This window comes from Dendrobium catenatum, unplaced genomic scaffold (assembly GCF_001605985.2).
Source record: "Dendrobium catenatum unplaced genomic scaffold, ASM160598v2 fragScaff_scaffold_8, whole genome shotgun sequence".
Classification (NCBI taxonomy): Eukaryota; Viridiplantae; Streptophyta; class Magnoliopsida; order Asparagales; family Orchidaceae; genus Dendrobium; species Dendrobium catenatum.
Genome location: NW_021318470.1, coordinates 509,653 through 528,369, shown reverse-complemented (window position 1 = coordinate 528,369; position 18,717 = coordinate 509,653). Strand labels below are relative to the sequence as shown.

The 18,717-nt window shown below is 35.3% G+C and overlaps 1 protein-coding gene across 6 annotated transcripts; it reads left to right on the top strand.

Moving 5' to 3' along the window:
• Positions 1 to 4,128: 4,128 nt before the first annotated feature.
• Positions 4,129 to 17,519, top strand: LOC110112293 (carotenoid 9,10(9',10')-cleavage dioxygenase-like). 6 transcript variants are annotated; one of them, XM_028696454.1, is made up of 13 exons: positions 4,129 to 4,254; positions 4,350 to 4,487; positions 6,000 to 6,102; positions 7,456 to 7,739; positions 7,813 to 7,992; positions 8,088 to 8,151; positions 8,247 to 8,328; positions 8,472 to 8,534; positions 14,838 to 14,976; positions 15,439 to 15,757; positions 15,981 to 16,042; positions 16,123 to 16,287; positions 17,145 to 17,519. In XM_028696454.1, exons 1-13 carry the CDS (start codon positions 4,150 to 4,152, stop codon positions 17,259 to 17,261), a joined length of 1,821 nt encoding a protein of 606 aa, XP_028552287.1. In that variant the 5' UTR covers positions 4,129 to 4,149; the 3' UTR covers positions 17,262 to 17,519. The 6 variants fall into 6 exon arrangements, with proteins under 6 accessions (XP_028552287.1, XP_028552320.1, XP_028552308.1 ...); XM_028696487.1 differs by having other exon boundaries at positions 8,088 to 8,163; positions 15,439 to 15,544; positions 16,126 to 16,287; XM_028696475.1 differs by having other exon boundaries at positions 8,088 to 8,163; positions 15,439 to 15,544.
• Positions 17,520 to 18,717: the final 1,198 nt, after the last annotated feature.

Genomic DNA, 18,717 nt, shown 5'->3' with positions numbered 1-18,717 from the left:
TTTTATACAACAAACTTTTTATAATTTTAAACCTATTTTTTTTTTATAACATGAGCTTCAAATTTAAAAAATAAGAGGCACCTCATAAGCCAGATACGCCATAAAAAATTGACATAATCAAGCACTAATCTTTTTTTTTGGACAAATCAAGCACTAATCTTAATCCATAATTGAATTGCAAACTTTCAAAATTAAAATTAGGATCACCCAAACCCTAATTTTAATAAACTTGTGACAAAATTAGAGCATCATTGTTAAAATATCTCGCTTTTTTTTCCTATTGCGCTCTCGCATGCCCCTTTTCTTCCTCGGCTAGGGCTTCACGCTAGCCATTCTTCTTTTGGTTTTTTGTAAGTTTCATGTGGTCCTTATGGTATTGTGGTGTTGTTCTTCTTTTCTTTGTTATTTTTTTTTGGGTTTTTCTTGATGTCGTCTAGCTTCAAACGCTCCGATCATGACTTCCTCGTCGATAAGTGTCACTCGAAATCCTTCAAAGAGGTTTTAGGTTGTTCTAATTCCTCGGTGGACTTCCCTGATTTGAAAGTTACTACCCTAAGGGATTTGCCGACGTTATGGATATCTGAGGCTTCATCTTGCTAAGACATTTGAGTATGCATTGGTTGGGAAGTTTCCGTTTCGTCGGTCGGTGCTTGACACGATTAGATTTTTTTTTTCAATCTCAAACTTTCATGTGAGTTTTCTGTTACTCTATTGAATCAGAACAATGTCTTGATCAAGCTTGCTAATGATATTGATTACGGTAAGGTTTTTGCTCATAGATCTTAGTTTATTTTTGGGTGTTTTATGAAGTTAATTAGGTCCTCTTTTATAGACTTATCAGAAGAGTCCCCAATCGTCGATGTATGGCTTTCTTTCTCTGAACTTCGCCCCCATCTCTTCTCCTCTAACCGCGCATTCTCTTCAGCTTGGGTTATATATTTGGTTGGCTTATTCACACGGATAATGTCACTGCTGATGGTTCTCGTTCATCTATGGTGCATAATCTTGTGGAAATAGACATTTTTAAAACTCACCTCGATTCTGTTTGGCTTGGTCCTGAAAGTTTAGGTTATATTCGAAAGGTGATTGTGAAAGGTATGTCTAGTTTTTGCTCACACTGCAAAGAGGTGGGTCATAGAAATTTTGATTGTGCTAAATTGCATCCTCAGTTGAGGAAGGTTTATGTCTTTGTCCACCCGAATACTGGTTTTTCCTTGATTTCTGTTGTGGAGGTTAATGAGCGGGGAATGAATATTGTGGTTGAGAATGGTAAAATTTGAAATGTAAAAGATTTAAACTTGAAAGGACTTGTGGATAATTCTATAATTGGGCTTGATATCCTGGTTCCATTGGGTCTACCTTTTTTACAGGGTGTTGGCATTGGTTGTGGCAAGGATTTGGTTCCCAGGGTTAGTTTGCCTATTAATCTTAATGCATCTTTTTTCGTTAATGTGACTAATGTTGTTCATGAAGGTTGTGAGGGCATGGTTAATGATTTGGATAATTGTATGTCATTAATTAATGAGGCTGATCTTTAATCTGATGCCTCTCTTATTCTTGTTGTATTAGCTTCTAAGGGTATTCATATGGGTCTTGATAATGTGGGTGTGTGTGATGTTAATATGGTTGATGTATTTGATTCTCCTTGTGATTCGGTGTCTCGTCCTGGTGATTATGCTGTGGCTGAACATATTGTAGTGCCATTAAGGTTAATGTTGCTAATGTGCCTGTTCTCGATGCACCTATTTCTCATATTTCAAAAGATACTTTGTTTGCTCAATTAGAGTTACATGTGAAGCAATACAGGAAAATCAACAATTACCGGCGGTCATTCTAATGGTCAAAATACCGCCGGAATTACCAGTGGTTTAACTGGCTGTCAGACCGCCGGTATTAACCGGCTGTTTACCCAGGGTTTTTTAATAATACACTGCCGAAAATACATGCGGTATAATAACCCCCGGGTAGGCCGCCAGTTTTCTATTTCGTGGAGCCATTATTGGCGGCCTAGCTGCCGGTGTTAAGTAAATTTTTTTATGGCAGTCGAAATCGCCAGACAACCGCCAGAATTCGACCTAATATTGGCTAAACCAAGCCTTCCTCCCTTAAGGGTATTGCTGTTGATCTTTCCGATTGGTTAGAGGGGTCTATTTCCTCTCTATGTGGTTGTGACAGAGATGAGTTGGCTGATCCTGTTGATGGGATTTATGGTTTTGATGTCAGCTGTTTTGTTCATAAAGTCTTTTCTTGTGGTGGAGGAAAGAGGCATGGGAGAAAGTCTAGATAATAGTATTTTGGTTTTGGTTTTGGGTTCTTCTTTGAGTGTTGTTGGTTCTCCTCTTGCTTCGATTGGGCTAGGATGTGGGTGGTTCTTTGTTCTTTATTTTTTTTATCTGTTGTTGCTAGTCTCTTGTCTATGTTGGGCTATTTTTGGTGGTTTTGGGGCTTGCCTATAGCCATGTAGGGCTGGTTTTGGTGGTTTGGGGCTAGTCTTTTGTTGGTTGTTGGGTTGTTTTCTGCTTTCGTCTTGCAGGTGTTCTGCCTGTGGTGATGTAGACAACACATCCTTGCTAGCTCATTAGATTTACTGCTCGGTCACTGGTTCTTACAATTATTGTGGTGTAATTCTTTGTTGTCGTGTGCCTATTTTTATTATTATTATTTTCTTTTTGCCTATTCTTGTAATAGATAGAATCATCGACTCGGAGATTTTTTATTCAAATGCTTTATTTTTAGAGAGCTGAAAGTTTCTTTAAAGACTTGTTATTTCTTTTTTTTATTAATCGCGTAGACTCTTCTGCGAGTTTTAACAAAAAAATAAAATAAAATAAAATATTTCATGTCATGAATTAGCATGAATTATATTTACATATAATTATTTTATTTATATAAAAAATTATTTAATTTTTTTAAAAAAATAACATTAAATTCTATTAAATTAATCAAACATAATGTATCGAATAATTTAAATAATTTTTAATCTGCTTAAACTAATTAATTTAAATTATACGTGACAAGCTTAGAGCCAGCTTAAGAAACTCCGTAGTGCCTTTGTAATAAATTTGGAAAAATATTTGAGTTGGACAAATGGACAAATTTTGTCTAAATAAATTTTATATACGTTAAATCGTTTCCAAATAAATATAATATACAACAATTGCATGAGACCTTTATGCAACTAAGGGTTAGAATTAATTATCATGTGCCGAAGTCAAACGTCGTTCGGAGTCAAACATCACTCTGTGTTTGATACCGCGACTCAGTACTGCTCCCACTGACGCGACACATTCTAGTTGGACTCCGTACGTCGTTCTGCATCCGGTTTTCGCATAAAGTAATTTATCTTATTTGAGATGGTTGTAGAATTTTATAACTGCTATCGTAAAAAGTATTTTTTTTTTTTCATCACAAAAATTTTTTAGAAGAAATTATAAAATAATAAAAAAAATAATAGCCAAATGAAGGTATGATTATTATCTAAAAAGTAAAACAATGAAAAAGTTGTCCAAAAAGAATCCTAAGTAGGGTTATTTATATGAATCTTTTTTCTCAAATATGTATCATTACGAATCAAACACTTATTTATCTAATAATAAAATGTCATTTTTAGTACTTTATAATCAAGTCATCTTAGGTCTAATTATTTCTTTTTTAACATAGGTCGAATCTAATAAATCTGCCCTTATAATAAGGTCATTATAACTTTGACGCAAAAGTTACTATAGCATTTTCATGTGTATACTCATTTCTCATTTTATTTCTTAGGCTTCATTTGGGGCAGCTTTCTTACTGTTTTCTAAAGCATCTTTATAGTACAAAAATTTGAATTCAAAAATTTTTGTACTAAAAAGATGCTTTAGAAAATGGGAAGAAAATTGTCCCAAATGAAACCTTAGAGTAAAGCCACACATACATTTGAGAAATATAATCTATGAGACATTAATTAAAAATAATTATATATGTCTGTATTTTGATTTATTAAAATAGTTTAATAAATTAAATTAAATTAAGTGATATGTATTTTTATTAAATCAGAAATAATTTTTCTTCGCGTTCTCTCTATATAAACTCAACTTTGGTCACCTCCGTCTTCCTTAATTAATAGCTTCATTCTGTTCTACAGAGAACAGAAGAAGAAGGGAACCAGTCATGGCGGCGGTTTCATCTTCCTTCCATTTCTGTTCTTCGGCTCGAAGGGCTCCAATCAATTCTATATCTCTAAAGCTCGCTCAACTCGCTTCCTCCTTCACGCAGGTAACCCCCATCAATCACCAACAAGTTCGATTGATCGATCGATCGATCGGTCGGTCGGTCTTTCAGTCAGCAAATAACTAAATCTTCGTAAACAGCCTCTTCTCCGAGCGCTCCAGCGAGGTCCGGCGAGAATCGATATGGCCGGAGTGATCAAGAAAACTTCTGGTAGATTGCTGGATGCATTTGTAGATTTTGCTTTCCATTTCGAAGATCAACCGTGGCTCCCTTCGCAGGTTTTCTTTTTTTTCCGTAATTGTTTAAAACGATCTTTCCTTTTTTTCGTCCATTGGTATTAATGGATTTGATGTAAAAATCAAACAATTTTTTTCTTCTAAAGATTTAGGACAATTAAGATAAACTCGTATCCAAAACTCAAATTCAAAAACTCTTGATAGATAGTCAAAGCTCCCAATCAACAGATAAATAGGGCAAATTATTAGGTCGGGTCACCGGACCTAAAAATAGGTCCGGACATCCAATTAAAACTTGCCACGTCACCTGCGCTTTGACTGTGCGTTAGGTGCACTTTGACTGTGCTTTGACTGCGCTTTGATTGTGCTTTTGCCTGAGCTTTTGACTGCGCTTTGTCTGCGATTTACCTACGCTTTTCTTGTGCTTTTGACGCGCTTAATTTAAAATAATATTTTATTAATATCAGGACCTATCTCTGCGTCCGGTGATCGGATGTAATAATTTGCCAATAAATAGAGCTACATAACTATTTAGTTCGGAAATCAACATAATGTACAATAGAGAAAGCTAACAATATTGATAATTGATTTTACTTTTAAAGTTGTTAGAATGTCAAACTGAATTACAAAGTTTATAAAATATATGTTGATGTATAATTCGTGCGCAACAAAATCTAATTTTTAGAAGAAGATCCTTTTCAAATATTGCCCTTTCGAATTTGGGCAAACAATAGGTTGAGATTTTGGAGGATTCAATAAAAATTCATAGCTTTTTACAAAAGTTCTTGATTTAGGGGTGTCAAAACGGGGTGACGGGTCGGGTTTAGGGTCCGACCCGAATCTAATCTACTGAACCCGACTCATTTAATAAATGGGTCAAAAACTCTAACCCGAATCATTAGCAATCCAAATGACTCAAACTCGACCTATTAAGGTGTTTTACTTTAGAACCATTTTTAATAACTTAATTTTTCTATAAAAGTTAAGATAATTGATAAAAAAAAATACTCACAAGTAAAAAACAATTTTAAGAAGCCAATATACTAAATGGGGCATTTTTGAGTAAAAAACGGATCAGTAGTTAAATCCAAACCCGACCCATTTAGTAACGGGTCAAAAAATCCAATTCTAATCTGGTCAATTTATTAAACGGGTCAACCCAACTACAAAAATTTTTAATTAGGTTCATGCTAGATTGACGAATTAGATCATTTTTTAGCATCCCTATCCTGATTTAAAGATGTGGGGTATCAATGGGTGCTTCTCTTGTTCTGATAATATTTTTTATTGCTCGTCTTATTGCTCTAATAAATTTTATTGTTATTTAAAAAATTATAAATTATTTTAAATTATTTGTATTCAAATAAATTTTTAAAGCATTATAAATATTTGTTATTTAAAAATCTAGTTATTTTAATTTTTAAAATATAATAAATTTATTTTAGTAAATAAAAATTGTAAAACTTTTGCTATTTTAAATTTTAGTTGTTTTGAAAATTTTATATAATAAATTTATTTCAGCATATAAAATTTTTTTTCTCTAATTTGCTGCAGAGCAATTTCATGCCAGTGGATGAAATCGAGGAGGCGGTGATCATTTCAAATATAGAAGGAGAGATCCCTCATGATTTCCCTGAGGGCGTCTACATAAGAAATGGTTAGCAAACAAAAGAGAAACTTATGTGATTTGATCAAACACATTAATTATATAATAATTAAAATGATAATTATATATCTAAATTCTCTTATATACTATTAATCAATAATGTTTTTAAAGATAATTAAAAGTTAATTGAATAATTAATAACCTAATTAGTAATGTTAATAAATTAGTTTTGTGTTAAATATGAAAGTTAGTCATGCTCTAATTTAATTTTTCATATAAGAATTATCATAATGACAATTTGATTTTTCTTTTGTAAATAAATTTAATTACAAATTTACATATATTTATTAGATCTCAAATTTGTTATTTTATGATTGGAGCATAAGATCCCTAGATTAAGTTGAGCTATATATTTTAGTTTTAAATTCATATTTTTTTAAATGAATTTAAAAAAGGAGGATTTACACATAAAAATATCATATTTATATGTTTAATGCATACTTTTTTTTTTTACATACAGTAGCATTTTGTTTAATAGAAGTTATTGGACTTTATAAATCCTCGATGTGGAGAAGAAGTTATGTTCTTATTCTCAATGAACAAAGAGGATATGAGGAAACCGCGATTGACAACTGACAACAAAATCAACGATAATTAGTGGTGTGTGGAGGTTAATAGGATCTTACTTGTGATGAGCGATAGGATAGATAATATGGAGATGAGAGGTGGTGTGATAATGATATTTTTGTTTTAGACTCGCAACGAGTTCGATAACAAGTGAAGGACGACAAGATTTCGCCAACAAATGGCAATGGGACCAAGTGGTGGAGCGACAATCAGGACCTTGGGTGCATGAACCCCCATTGGCCCATTAACATAAAGTATAATTGTTAATCAGTAACTCATATATAAGCGAGAATCCTTAGATTCGAGCCCATTTCTCTCGATTAATTAAAATGATGTTATCCATTGGGCCACTATGTATTACAAAATTTCTTTTTTTTATACAACTAATACTTAAATTTTTAAAGTAAAATATGATAATTATAGATTTATGTCTAATATAATAAATAGAATACATAATTTAATAAATTATTAAAATAAATATTAATATTTTTGAAATGAAAAAATATTACCTTTTTATATATTATTAAATAAAAAAACCACCCAAAAAATATTTATGAATTATTTGAAAAATCACCATTTTGTGTCTCCACTAAAAAAAATTACTGGTGTCATGAAAGAGTGAAATAGAGGGTGTTTTTCTTATTTTATTTAAATGATTTTAAGTGTTGTGTATATAAATACTAAAATATAGAGGTTGAATATGTAAATAAATAATATAATTGAAAATCCACGTTAGAAAATATCATTTTTAAAATATATTTTTATTCGCCGGCTCAGGATCGAATCCGTTGTTCGGCGCGCTTCAGTCTGGATCGTCTGTGCTTGGCCTCTGCAGTGAGACATGGGTGGAGGGCGAGGGCATGCTCCATGCCCTCTCCTTCTCCAGGGCTACTCCCGCCGCCGTCTCCGTCGGCAGCGGTGGTGCCTGGACACTCTCCTATAAAAACCGCTTTGTCGAATCCAAAACCTTCCAACTCGAGCGCAGCCGCAACCATCCTGCCTTCCTCCCTCTCATCGAAGGCGATGCTCCCGCCGTCCTCGCCTCTTTCCTCCTCAACAAGGTACCCATTTTTCTCTCTCTGCACCATAGTCGCTAATTTTCTCGGCCATTATGGATCGGGCAAATGTTTTCAGCTTAGGTTTGGGAAAATGGCGAAGGATTTGAGCAACACTAATGTCTTGGAGTTTTCTGGGAAAGTCTTCGCCGTCGCGGAGAACCACATGCCGCTGGAGATAGATTTGTTGAGTCTCGAGACGATTGGCGATTGGGATCTCAGCGGAGCGTGGGATCGGCCTTTCATGGCTCATCCCAAGGTAATAACAAGGGTTCTGCTGGTTTCTAATATGTTTTTTTTTTTTTTTTTTCTGCATTTGATTAGCAAAATATGAGCTTGATGATATTACCTCAGAAAGCGCCAGGAGGAGAGCTTGTTTTTGTTGGGGCGGATGGGAAGAAACCATTCCTTGTTCTCGGTGTTGTCTCAGGTTCCTTAAACTCGTTTTATTTTTTTGGAATTACTTATTACTTAATTTTCTGCTGCTTATAGATCTTGTGTGTTTATTTCCAGTGGATGGAAAAGAGCTTAAACATAAGGTTGACCTCAAGCTTGAGAGAGGCATTGTTTGCCATGATATTGGAGTAACCGAAAGGTTTGTTTTTTTTCCCCTTTCTTTCTTTGTGTGTGTGCGTGTGTGTGTTTTAATTCAATGCTTTAATGAGAAAATATTACCATGACCTAATAAAGGTGCCAAATCCTGAGAGTGAGATTTTTTTTTTTTTTTTTGAATTTCAGGTACAACATAATTCTGGATATGCCGCTGACATTTGACATAGTTAGGCTGATGAAAGGTGGCCCGTAAGTGTTTAGTTTGAGAAATGCTCTTTCCACCTACTTAACAAATTTTCAGATCAGTTCTATAATGCATTTAGGGGTTTGTTTGGTTGCAGTTATTAAGTGTGTAGAGTAAATAGAAGTATAGGGTTTTTTTTTTTTTGTTCTTGATATTATTAAGTAATCTAAATTCAAAGTATTTGTATAGGGGTTTGGAATAGGCAAAATAGCCATTTTGATGAATTTAGAATTCACACAAATATTGTGAATTCCAAATATAGCGAAAATTCACAGCTCGCAAGCTTGCCTTTCAAGCTGATAGCCACCACACATGTCCTCCCATTGTTGTCACTAATTGCTGCCACTTCTTTCGTCGGTCATCACCTCCTAAGCCTATACTTGTTGCATTTAAAATGGATTGTAATATATGTACACATATAGCAACAAACAACTTTGACATTTTTAAATTGCATGCATTTAAATTACTTTGTATTTCTAAAATGTGTATAGTTTAAAAACATCCAATCAAACAACCCCTCTGTAAACTAAAATTCATAATGTTGATCCCAAATGGTTGGGATAATGCTAATTGAAGAAATCCAAACTAGATTTCTTACAGAAATGAAACACAACAATAAATAAGTGTGAAGAATAGTGGAAAAAATAAAAAGAAAAGGACTATCTTTATACTTTTTTTTTATACTGCAATCTCACATTTTTCCATTACAATAAATTGCACAAATAGAGTGTAAGGGGCAAGCATAATATTTTGGTAGAGGGTTGTGATATGCTTTACAAGTGGATGGTGGGATTATTTGAGTGGTTTTTATTCGACGGTTGAGATGGTAGATGAAGGTTGTTGCTACATTTGCTTGCAATTGTGGTTGTCGATATTACCTCTCCTCATGGTTGAACCCTCATCTTGTCTCATAGTTTTTGAAACCTATTGGTAGGAAATGATTTATGGTGAAGTTGCTAGCATCATGATCCTAAGAGTTGTGTACTACTCTTAATTTTGTGGATTAAATATGTTCTCTAATGAAGTTCTAATTGATTTCTATGTGTTTTGTGTGAGCGTGAAACACAAGATTGTTAGTTAGAGCCATTATGGAGATATTACCATGGTGAAGATCAGTTGGTTGTTGAGTTGGAATGTGAAAATCTTGTAGTAAACATTGAAGCCAAATTATATCAACAGTTGTAGTGGATGGTGCCAATATTTTGTCTTAGTGGATGATTGAGCTACTACTAGTTATTTTTTGACACTATATGAAACTAGTATAGGCCCAAGCTAAGAGCAATATTCGATAGTTGAATGACGATCAATGGAGTCACTTGCCCAAGTCAGAGTCTAAGTAGGTATGTGAATGAGTAGGAATGTGATGTGAGAGGACCGGTGGTGATTGGAAAATTGAATGTAATCATTCCTTTAATGTATTTTAATATTCTTTCAAGTAGTTGGGAGTAGGATGGTAGAGTGTTATGAGTATGTTGACAAGGGTGGTTTATTGCGAAAGAAATATCAAGTGGAGTTATTGTTCGATATTGTAGAGAACTTGTGAGATTTTGGTTTAGATAAAGTTGGAGAAGGTTTGATTGGGTTTGGCGTTAAGAGTTGGTTTAGATGGTGGTAAGTTGGACAGTGGGTTGCAGTTTAGCATTCATGCTTTATTTATAATATTCCTTGCATAAATTTTCAGTGTAAGGAAGTAAGAGTTTGAGTCTCTTTGGATTTGAATACTCGGTAAGTTGGTTACAGGCCCAAGGTTTTTCATGCTAAGTTTGGTATGCAGGTTTTGTAACAGCTAGGAGATGATTGTATCATCAATGGATGGGATTAAGAGATCATCTACGTATATGAATTTGTAGAGGCATACCTTATCTCTACCATATAGATGTAGTTGAGCTGAACTTGAAATCAAGAGATAGAAGATGATTGGAGAATGTTTGAAACTATTGTCGAGGGTTCTTTTTGAAGGAGACGGGCATAATTGGTGTGTTGCTAATCTTGAAATCTCTTAGGTTAATGCATGTGTGCTATTTCAATTATCTATCCATGTAGGAAGGCGCTTGAAACATCTAATTGATGTGCGTTCCAGTTTCGATTGAGTGCCACTGTGAGTAAGATTTTAATGGATGGCATTTTAACTACAGGGTTCCTGTTTTTGTTTGTCATTGTGCAACTAATTGAGCTTCCAAACCATTAGTATGGTGTTTAGTTTGTTATGTCTATTTACAACCAAGAATGGTTTGTTTGGAAGGAGGCATGACAAGTGTGGGCTCCGAAAATTCGTCCCCGGCCTCCGCTCGCTTTTCCTATTCGGCGAGGGAGTTTTAACAGACTAAGTTCCGAGGTAAATTTTGGAAGGCAGATGGGTTTGTAGATAAGACACTACCCAGAGATTTCGCCCTCATTTTGTGAGGACTTTATGATCTGAGTTCTGGTTTCCTATAGGCGCAAGCCCCTATAATTAATCCTTGATTTGTAAGGCATGAAATTCTTCTTGCATGGCTTGATGCCACAATTTAAGTTTCACTGCTTCCATGTATGAGGTTGGATCAATTGCTGAAGTAGTGTAATCGAGAAGATGAGAATTTGTTTGGGTTTCAGGTACCTTGATTTGAATCTTGTAACCATATGGTGACTTGGATGATTTTTAGTTTGCTTTTGTATTGGTTGTTATTGAGTAGGGGGTATGGTGGTAGTAGGAGATATAGGGGATAAAGTGGCAATGGGATTAAAACGGTTGGAATGATCAGCAAAAGGTGAAGAAGGGTGTTGTTGCCTGTGATTGGGTTGAGGTGAGGTTTGTTTGGAAGAGGAGGAAGAGTGAGAGCTAGGTATGAGTAGATGGGAACTTAGAACTAGAGGAGTTTGAATTGGCAATGGCTTTAGAGTTTTGTATGGGAAAGTTGATTCATCAAAGATAACATGTCGAGAGATGGTAAGCTTGATGGTTAGTGGATTAAGATATTTATATCCTTTATGAGTGGGTGGGTACCCAATATATATATTCGTGTCACAATGAAGTGCTAGTTTGTGATGAGTCAGTGGAGATTGTATTTGAAAACATGCGAAGCCGAATATGTGGAGGCGAATGTGGCTTGGTTTTTGTTGAAACAAAAGATGATGAGGGGATTTTTTCTTTGTTTTTTGGATGACATTCAATTTATGAGGTAAGACAATTGTCATTAGTGTGTCCAACCATAGGTCACAGGGAATATGAGCTGCAAGTAGGGGTGTAAGTGAGCCGAGCTGGCTCGTGAGCCGGCTCGAACTCGACTCGTTAACGAGCTCGCGAGCCGAGCTGTTATTCAAAATAATATTAAAATATATTATAATATATATTGGGAAGCTAGTACAGTAAATTTTATTAAAATAATATATAAATTATATTATAATATATATTAATCTGTGGCTCATTAATGAATTGTCATTTTAAAAATCCCGCCTAATTTTAAAATTTTTTAAAAATCCCGCCTGAATTTAAAAATTCTCGCCCATGGCTGGCGAGCCGGCTCGAGCTCGTTAACAGTGACACGAGCTCGAGTTCGAGCTCGCTTTCTATCTAACGAGCCGAGCTCGATAAGGGCTAAAACTCGACTCGTTTACACCCCTAGCTGCAAGTAAAGTACTGAGTTGTTTTAAGAAGGCACTTGTGTTTGCATTCCATGAGGGCTCTGGTTTGCATGAACATCTGGTTTGATGGATGATGCCATGAGTCTGAAGAAAATTTTGTTAAGTAATTATTGAGGAATTCTTTGTCACCATTTGTATGGAGAAATTTGATTTTATAAGGGAGTTATTTTTTAAGTATAGTTTCAAGTTTTATAAAGTGTGATGAAACTTTAGATTTTGTAAAAATTGGAAATAACCATGAGTATAGAGAGAAGTCATCAACAAAGATAATATCATATTTGAAACATTGAACTGAAGTTAATGGGGAAGGCCCCCATACATCAGAATGTATTGCTCTTGTTGTTTTTAATAATGATTGTTAGATTTTGAATAAGGAAATCTATGGCCTTTAGCGGAATTATGGGAAGTACAAAAAGATAAAGTAGTGAGAATGTTGAGAAAGTTATTTGTCTTAGAAATGGTAGACAAAGTGTGACTATGAGGATGTGCTAGTTGTTGGTGCCAAAGACTTGAAGGTGAGTTCATGGTAGCGACAACTTTGGAAGTTGAACTGTGTACAAACCATTATGACAAGGTCAGTGGAGGAGTTGATTGGTCTTAAATGTGCTTAATACGCTAATTAGAAGTGTCAAAAGAGATGAAAACATATTTTCAGTTGTTAGATTGGACATAGAGAGAAGGTTGTGGGAAATATGAGGGATGTGAATTATAGTTGTAAGAAAGAGCTTACTGTCTGGTGTCGGTAATAGATTTTATTGGTGTGCGAAATTAGAAGAGCGCCACCATTTCCAAATGTTATTTGGTCCGGCTGCAGTAGGTTATTATGTGAGGAGTAAGATGTGGTGATGCTCTTAAATCAATGAACCATTAGGTGGTTGATTTATTCGATGTAGCAATCAGTGCTTTAGATGCTTGTGGAGGGTTTGCAGCATGTATTAAGCATTCATTTCATGTCAACATTCGAATGTGGCATGACATATTTTGTTATAGATTCGGCACAATATGCAATTGGGAGTCGACCTCCTTGTTTTCCTGGTAGGTGCCTCGGTTTGCTTGGTGTGATGTGTTTCGTCCACGACCCCTCTAGCCACAGCCTCAGTTGGAGTTCTTGGCAATTTGAAGTTCTAGAGATGATAATTCTTTGGATGATTCTTTTGCCAGATTAATTTCTGCACTGATGAGTAGTGAGTGTAAATATTCAAGAATGATGGGAGTGAGTTTTATCTGGATAGATATTTTAAATGATCGATTGGGGTGTAAACGAGTCAAGTTGAGCTCGAGCTTTTCCTAACTCGAGCTTGGCTCGCCAACAAGATCGTGAGCTCGAACTCGAGCTCGAGTCGAGCTTAATGTGTGTGTTCGAGCTCGGCTCGCAGTGAGAGAGGCGGGCTTGTGAGCCAGCTCGCAAGTAACGGGAGAAGAAGAGAAAGGTGCCGAAGAAGAAAAGTTGGAACTACAACTTTTTTTACCTTTGAACGGGAGAAGAAGAAAGGTGTCGAAGAAGAACGGCAACTTCTTTTACCTTGGGGCTTGGAATGTGGCCTTTTCTTTATATATATATATAAACTGTAAAAGTTATTGTACCTTTAATGATAATAAATTTTAGCTTTAGTATTTTTTTTGAAGAAAATAATAGCTTTAGGAGAAAATAACAGCTTTAGTATCATGTAGTATATTTTTTCAATTTAAACGCCTCGAATGTTTTCAAACCACGTAAAAACATTCATTAATTTTTTTCAAAAAAAATTCTAACAACTAATGTACGAGCCGGCTTGCGAGTTCACGAGTCGAGCTTTGTCAAGCTCGAACTAGAGCTCATCTAATAATCAAGCTCAAGTTTAAGCTCGAGCTTGCGGCTCGATAAGCTCGGCTCTTGAGCTCATTATTGAGTCAGTTCGAGCCGGCTCACGAGTCGCCTCGGCGCACTTACACCCTAATGCTTGATACTAACTTTGAAGCATATTAAAGATTGTATAAAATCATGTCTTTGGTGTCTACTATAGATTTGGTTGTAGCTATATCATGGACTAAGGTTTTGATTTTTGTGAGGTAATGCGTCATCGATAGGTTTTTCATTGATATGTTATGGAGTTTATTTTTTAGATTAAATCACTCTTGAGTCTTGATCTTTGTTTGAAGATGGAAGTTTTCATTCAATGATGCACCAAAGTTCATGGCATGATTAGAGTTGGATCACATATGGGAGGATGGTTGCAGTTAAATGTGGAACAAATGGCTGCAACAAGTTTTTGGTCAATACGAATCTGGCTATATGCTTGGTTGGGTTTTGACTGGTCATTGGAATCGATGATTAGTCTATCAAGATTTGTTGTTGTGCCATCTAGGAATCCAGCAAAGCCGTTGGCATGGAATAGTTTAAGTATTTGAGATGGGTAGATGTCATGGGAGAGTTCATTGTGAACTATATTTTTGATGTTGGATATAAGAAACTTAAAGGAGGAGGGTATGGAAGAATCACTGATATGAAGTGAAGATAGGTTGCCTGCAAGCTACGTGGTACCCAACTGATCCCCTGGTTCCTTTTGCAAATGATATACCATATGAATATCTTGAAATGTTCTAGACTTTATGGGTGAAAAGCATTGATCATTTAATTTATATTGTAGTAAATGTTTCAGATTACCACGCTCATTCAGAATTGTCTGCAAATATATTTAAATATTTAGGTTGCTGAAGTATGAGAAAGAAAGTTATGCAAGAATTGGTGTGATGCCTCGCTATGGGGATTCTGATTCAATTAAGTGGTTTGACGTTGAACCATACTGTACCTTGCACCTTGTCAACTGCTACGAGGATGGAGATGAGGTATAAATCAAGAATCTAAGTCCTTCGATTCATGAAAATGTTGTTTCTTTATCATGCGATTAAGGCTTCGTTTGAAGCGATTTTTTGTTGCTTCTTAAAGCAGCTTTCTAGTATAAAAATTTTAATGTTCATATTAAAAAGCTGCTTTAAGAAGCAACAAAAAAACCATCCTAAACGAAGCCTAAAGCATCCCTTGTTTTTTCAAACGTTACTTATATTTGAAAAAAGTGGAAAATGCAAGCCTCCTTAGTAACATGTATAAGTATGATTTAATATTTCCTGTAAATCCAGAGCAAATGTTATGTCCTTTCCACATGATCTTTTAGAAACCAGAGATTTTGTGTTGAGCCTGATGATCTACATGTTGGCCATTTTCTATTTATAAGAAGCAATATCTCAAACTTAGATCAACTGATGTTTTCCTCATCCTTTTGCTTAATATATTTTTAATTGTTGGTTAAGGTTGTTGTAAGGGGTGGTCGATCGCGGGGATCAATAATTCCCGGCCCCGATCTCGGAAGAAACAAATGCCAGTGGTTCTCTAGTGGTTTCAAACTTAAATTAGCAGGTGAAGATTGTGATGGCAATCCCAATGAAGGGCTTTTAAACTTCCGCTTACATGAGTGGAGATTAAACATGAAAAATGGGAGTGTTAGGAACAGATATCTAACTGGAAGTGATTTGTCTATTGAGTTCTACATGTGCAATGATCTCTTTGTAGGTTTGCACAACCAGTATGCATATGCACAAGTTGTAGATTCTGTAGCAAGCTCTATCTGTGGTAATTAAAATACTAAAGCTTCGTTTGAGACTTTTTTTTTACTGCTTCTTAAAGTAGCTTTTTTAATTTTTGTACTAAAAAGCTGCTTTAAAAAACAATAAAAAAATTGTTCCAAACAAAGCCTAAATTGATAACTCCTTTCATAACAAAAACCTTGTGAATATATGCACATTAAAATCACATGCTACTGATGATTTTTTTTTCCTTTTTTAACCATTTGTAGCATTGCCCAAGTATGGAGGCCTCATGAAATTATACCTTGATGAGAAAGATAGTACTACAATGGTATTTGATCTTAACATAAAAAGAAATATATTTATTTTCAGTTTACTGTTTTGCTGTAATGTTGTTGGCTTGCTCTTCAGCAGCAGGAAAATGATAATGGTGGATCTGTAAAGGTAGAGAGACACCCGCTTGGTGCAAATGAGTTTTGCTCTGGAGCAGCATTTGTTTCTAAACTGGGTGGTGTTCAGGAAGATGATGGCTGGATAATCTCTTTTGTTCATAACGAACATACAAATACATCTCAAGTAAGATATTAACTTTATGCTCCTTTTTGAAACGCTTTCAACTCATGTTTAAGTTTTTTCCTTAAACTTTGTGCTTTGAATAGTAATACATTACGTCCACTTTATTTGGGCTTTGTTTGGGACTGCTTTCTAAAGCAACTTTTAGTACAAAAGTTTCTTGCACTAAAATTTTTTCTACTGTTTTAAAAAGCAGTAAGAAAGCTCTCCCAAACAAAATTTTGGTTAATGGAAGATGAAAAATCTGCTCATTCAAACTCAAGAGCTTTCACTTGTTCCTGAATATTCTAATGGAACAACATTTTTAGACCATACTGGATCTGGCTTTCGGTGAATTAGTGTACTCATTTAAGGCTTTGTTTGTGACGGTTTTTTAATTGCTTCTTAAAGGAGCTTTCTAGTAGCAAAATTTTAATTTTTTACTAGAAAACTATTGTAAGAAGCAATAAAAAAGCCCTCTCATATGAAGCCTAAATCTCTTCAAGCACATCAATCTTCTTTCTAGTCTGAAATGAGACTGTAATAAAATTATGGCAGTAAAAACTTAAAGAATTGAAATCATAGTGAAATTTACAGCCTTGACAATAAGATGTAGCCATCAACTAGATGAACATATATATAAATTTATGAGTAATTTATGCTTTGATCTTCTTTCTATTTGGCTTACTCTCTGTGATTTGAATTAGATTTAGGCTTTGTTTGGAACTGGTTTTTTTATTGCTTCTTAAAGTAACTTTTTAGTTAAAAAATTAAAATTTCTTTTACTAAAAAGCTGTTTTAAGAAACGGTGAGAAAGCCTTCCCAAATGAAGCCTTATTGTAATTCCAGAACGCATGTAACTTATATTTTCCCATTTGCAGGTTCACATAATTGATGCCAAAAACTTCAAGGATGATCCTGTTGCAAAAATAATTTTACCAAAGAGAGTTCCTTATGGATTCCATGGAGCTTTTATCCCAATGCCAAACAGACTATGATATATATGTCTAAAGCATCTAATGGCTTTTCTATTTGCACTATTTACCACTTGTGTGGAAGAGAACAAATATTCATAATTGTGAAAGAAAAAAAGAAAGAAAGAAAAAAAAAATGGCATGCTTAGTGATTGATTTGTTTTTCCTTGGTTACTTTTTCAATTAAGCAGCCCTTTTTGGTATAATTTTTATGTAGATTTCAGAAATGTATAATCTTCAACACTACTGAAGAGAATAAAGAATGAATTCTTTGTTGCAGAATGTCCAGTAGTAATAGGATAATGATAAATTGGCTAACCGGTTCGACGGTTTTTCGATCAACCCAACGTTTCAAATTGAGAGAAGTGGGTTCAAAGCAATTTCTAATTTTCAAACCGAACCATACCGGTAACTTGATCGACTCCAGTTGAACTGGTTAAGCTAGTTGGTCCGGCTCGATTTTTAAGACCTTGGTAATTATTCATTAAACTGGGGTTAAACCAAGTCAGGCTGGTTCAACCTAAGTCGATTGGATTCAAGCCAAGCAAAATTCTATCTACTCGAATTTGACTTAAGAGGGACTAGTCAGTCTTCAAATAAACTCACCTCAAACATGTGATTATAATCAAAGAATTCGTCCCAATTAGGCGATGCAGCCCATTGGTTGACTCTAGTAGTATAATCGATGAAATTGGCCTCATCGACTATTCAAGGGGGCAATTTTCTATGGGAAACTATTGAACATCTACCTGGATATTCGACCATCAATATTGCCAAACGAACGGATTGTGGTTGACTCAACTCAGATATTCTAATTGACCTAGACAATTATTATATTTGTCTAATTATCTATATAGTCATGTATAAAGTCAATATTATAATGCTCAAATTCTAACCCAAATCAATAAATATGGGATCCACGGGTGAGTAAAATTTATAAAGTTTTTTATACTTGTTGCGTCTAGGAGTATTCGCGACGGTAGAGAAATATAAAGTTTATCGTCTTAGCATTGTACGAAAATCCGGCACGCAATCAGATAAGATAGAGGGTCTAGCATTTATGAGACGCCAAGATTTTACGTGGAAAACCCGTGAAAAGGGGGAAAAACCACGGGGCCTAGCCCAATTTGAATGAATCCACTAGTATTGCAGTCGATTACAAATGAGGCCCTTCCTTTGGAGAAGGCCTTAGCTTGATGTACATTTTATAGAGTACATTACATGATGTGAATACAAAGAGTTACTATTGACGTATTCGTTTGGTCGGGAGGACCGTATTCGGCGGGCGACGGAGGTCGGAGGGCTTGTAGTCCGTGGGCGACGTAAGTCAGGAGGACCGTAGTCGGCGGGCGATGGAGGTTGGAAAGACTGTAGTTGGCGGGCGACATAAGTCAGGAGGACCGTATTCAACTGGCGACGGATGTCAGATAGACTGTAGTCGGCGGGCGACGTAAGTCAGGAGGACCGTAGTCGGCGAGCG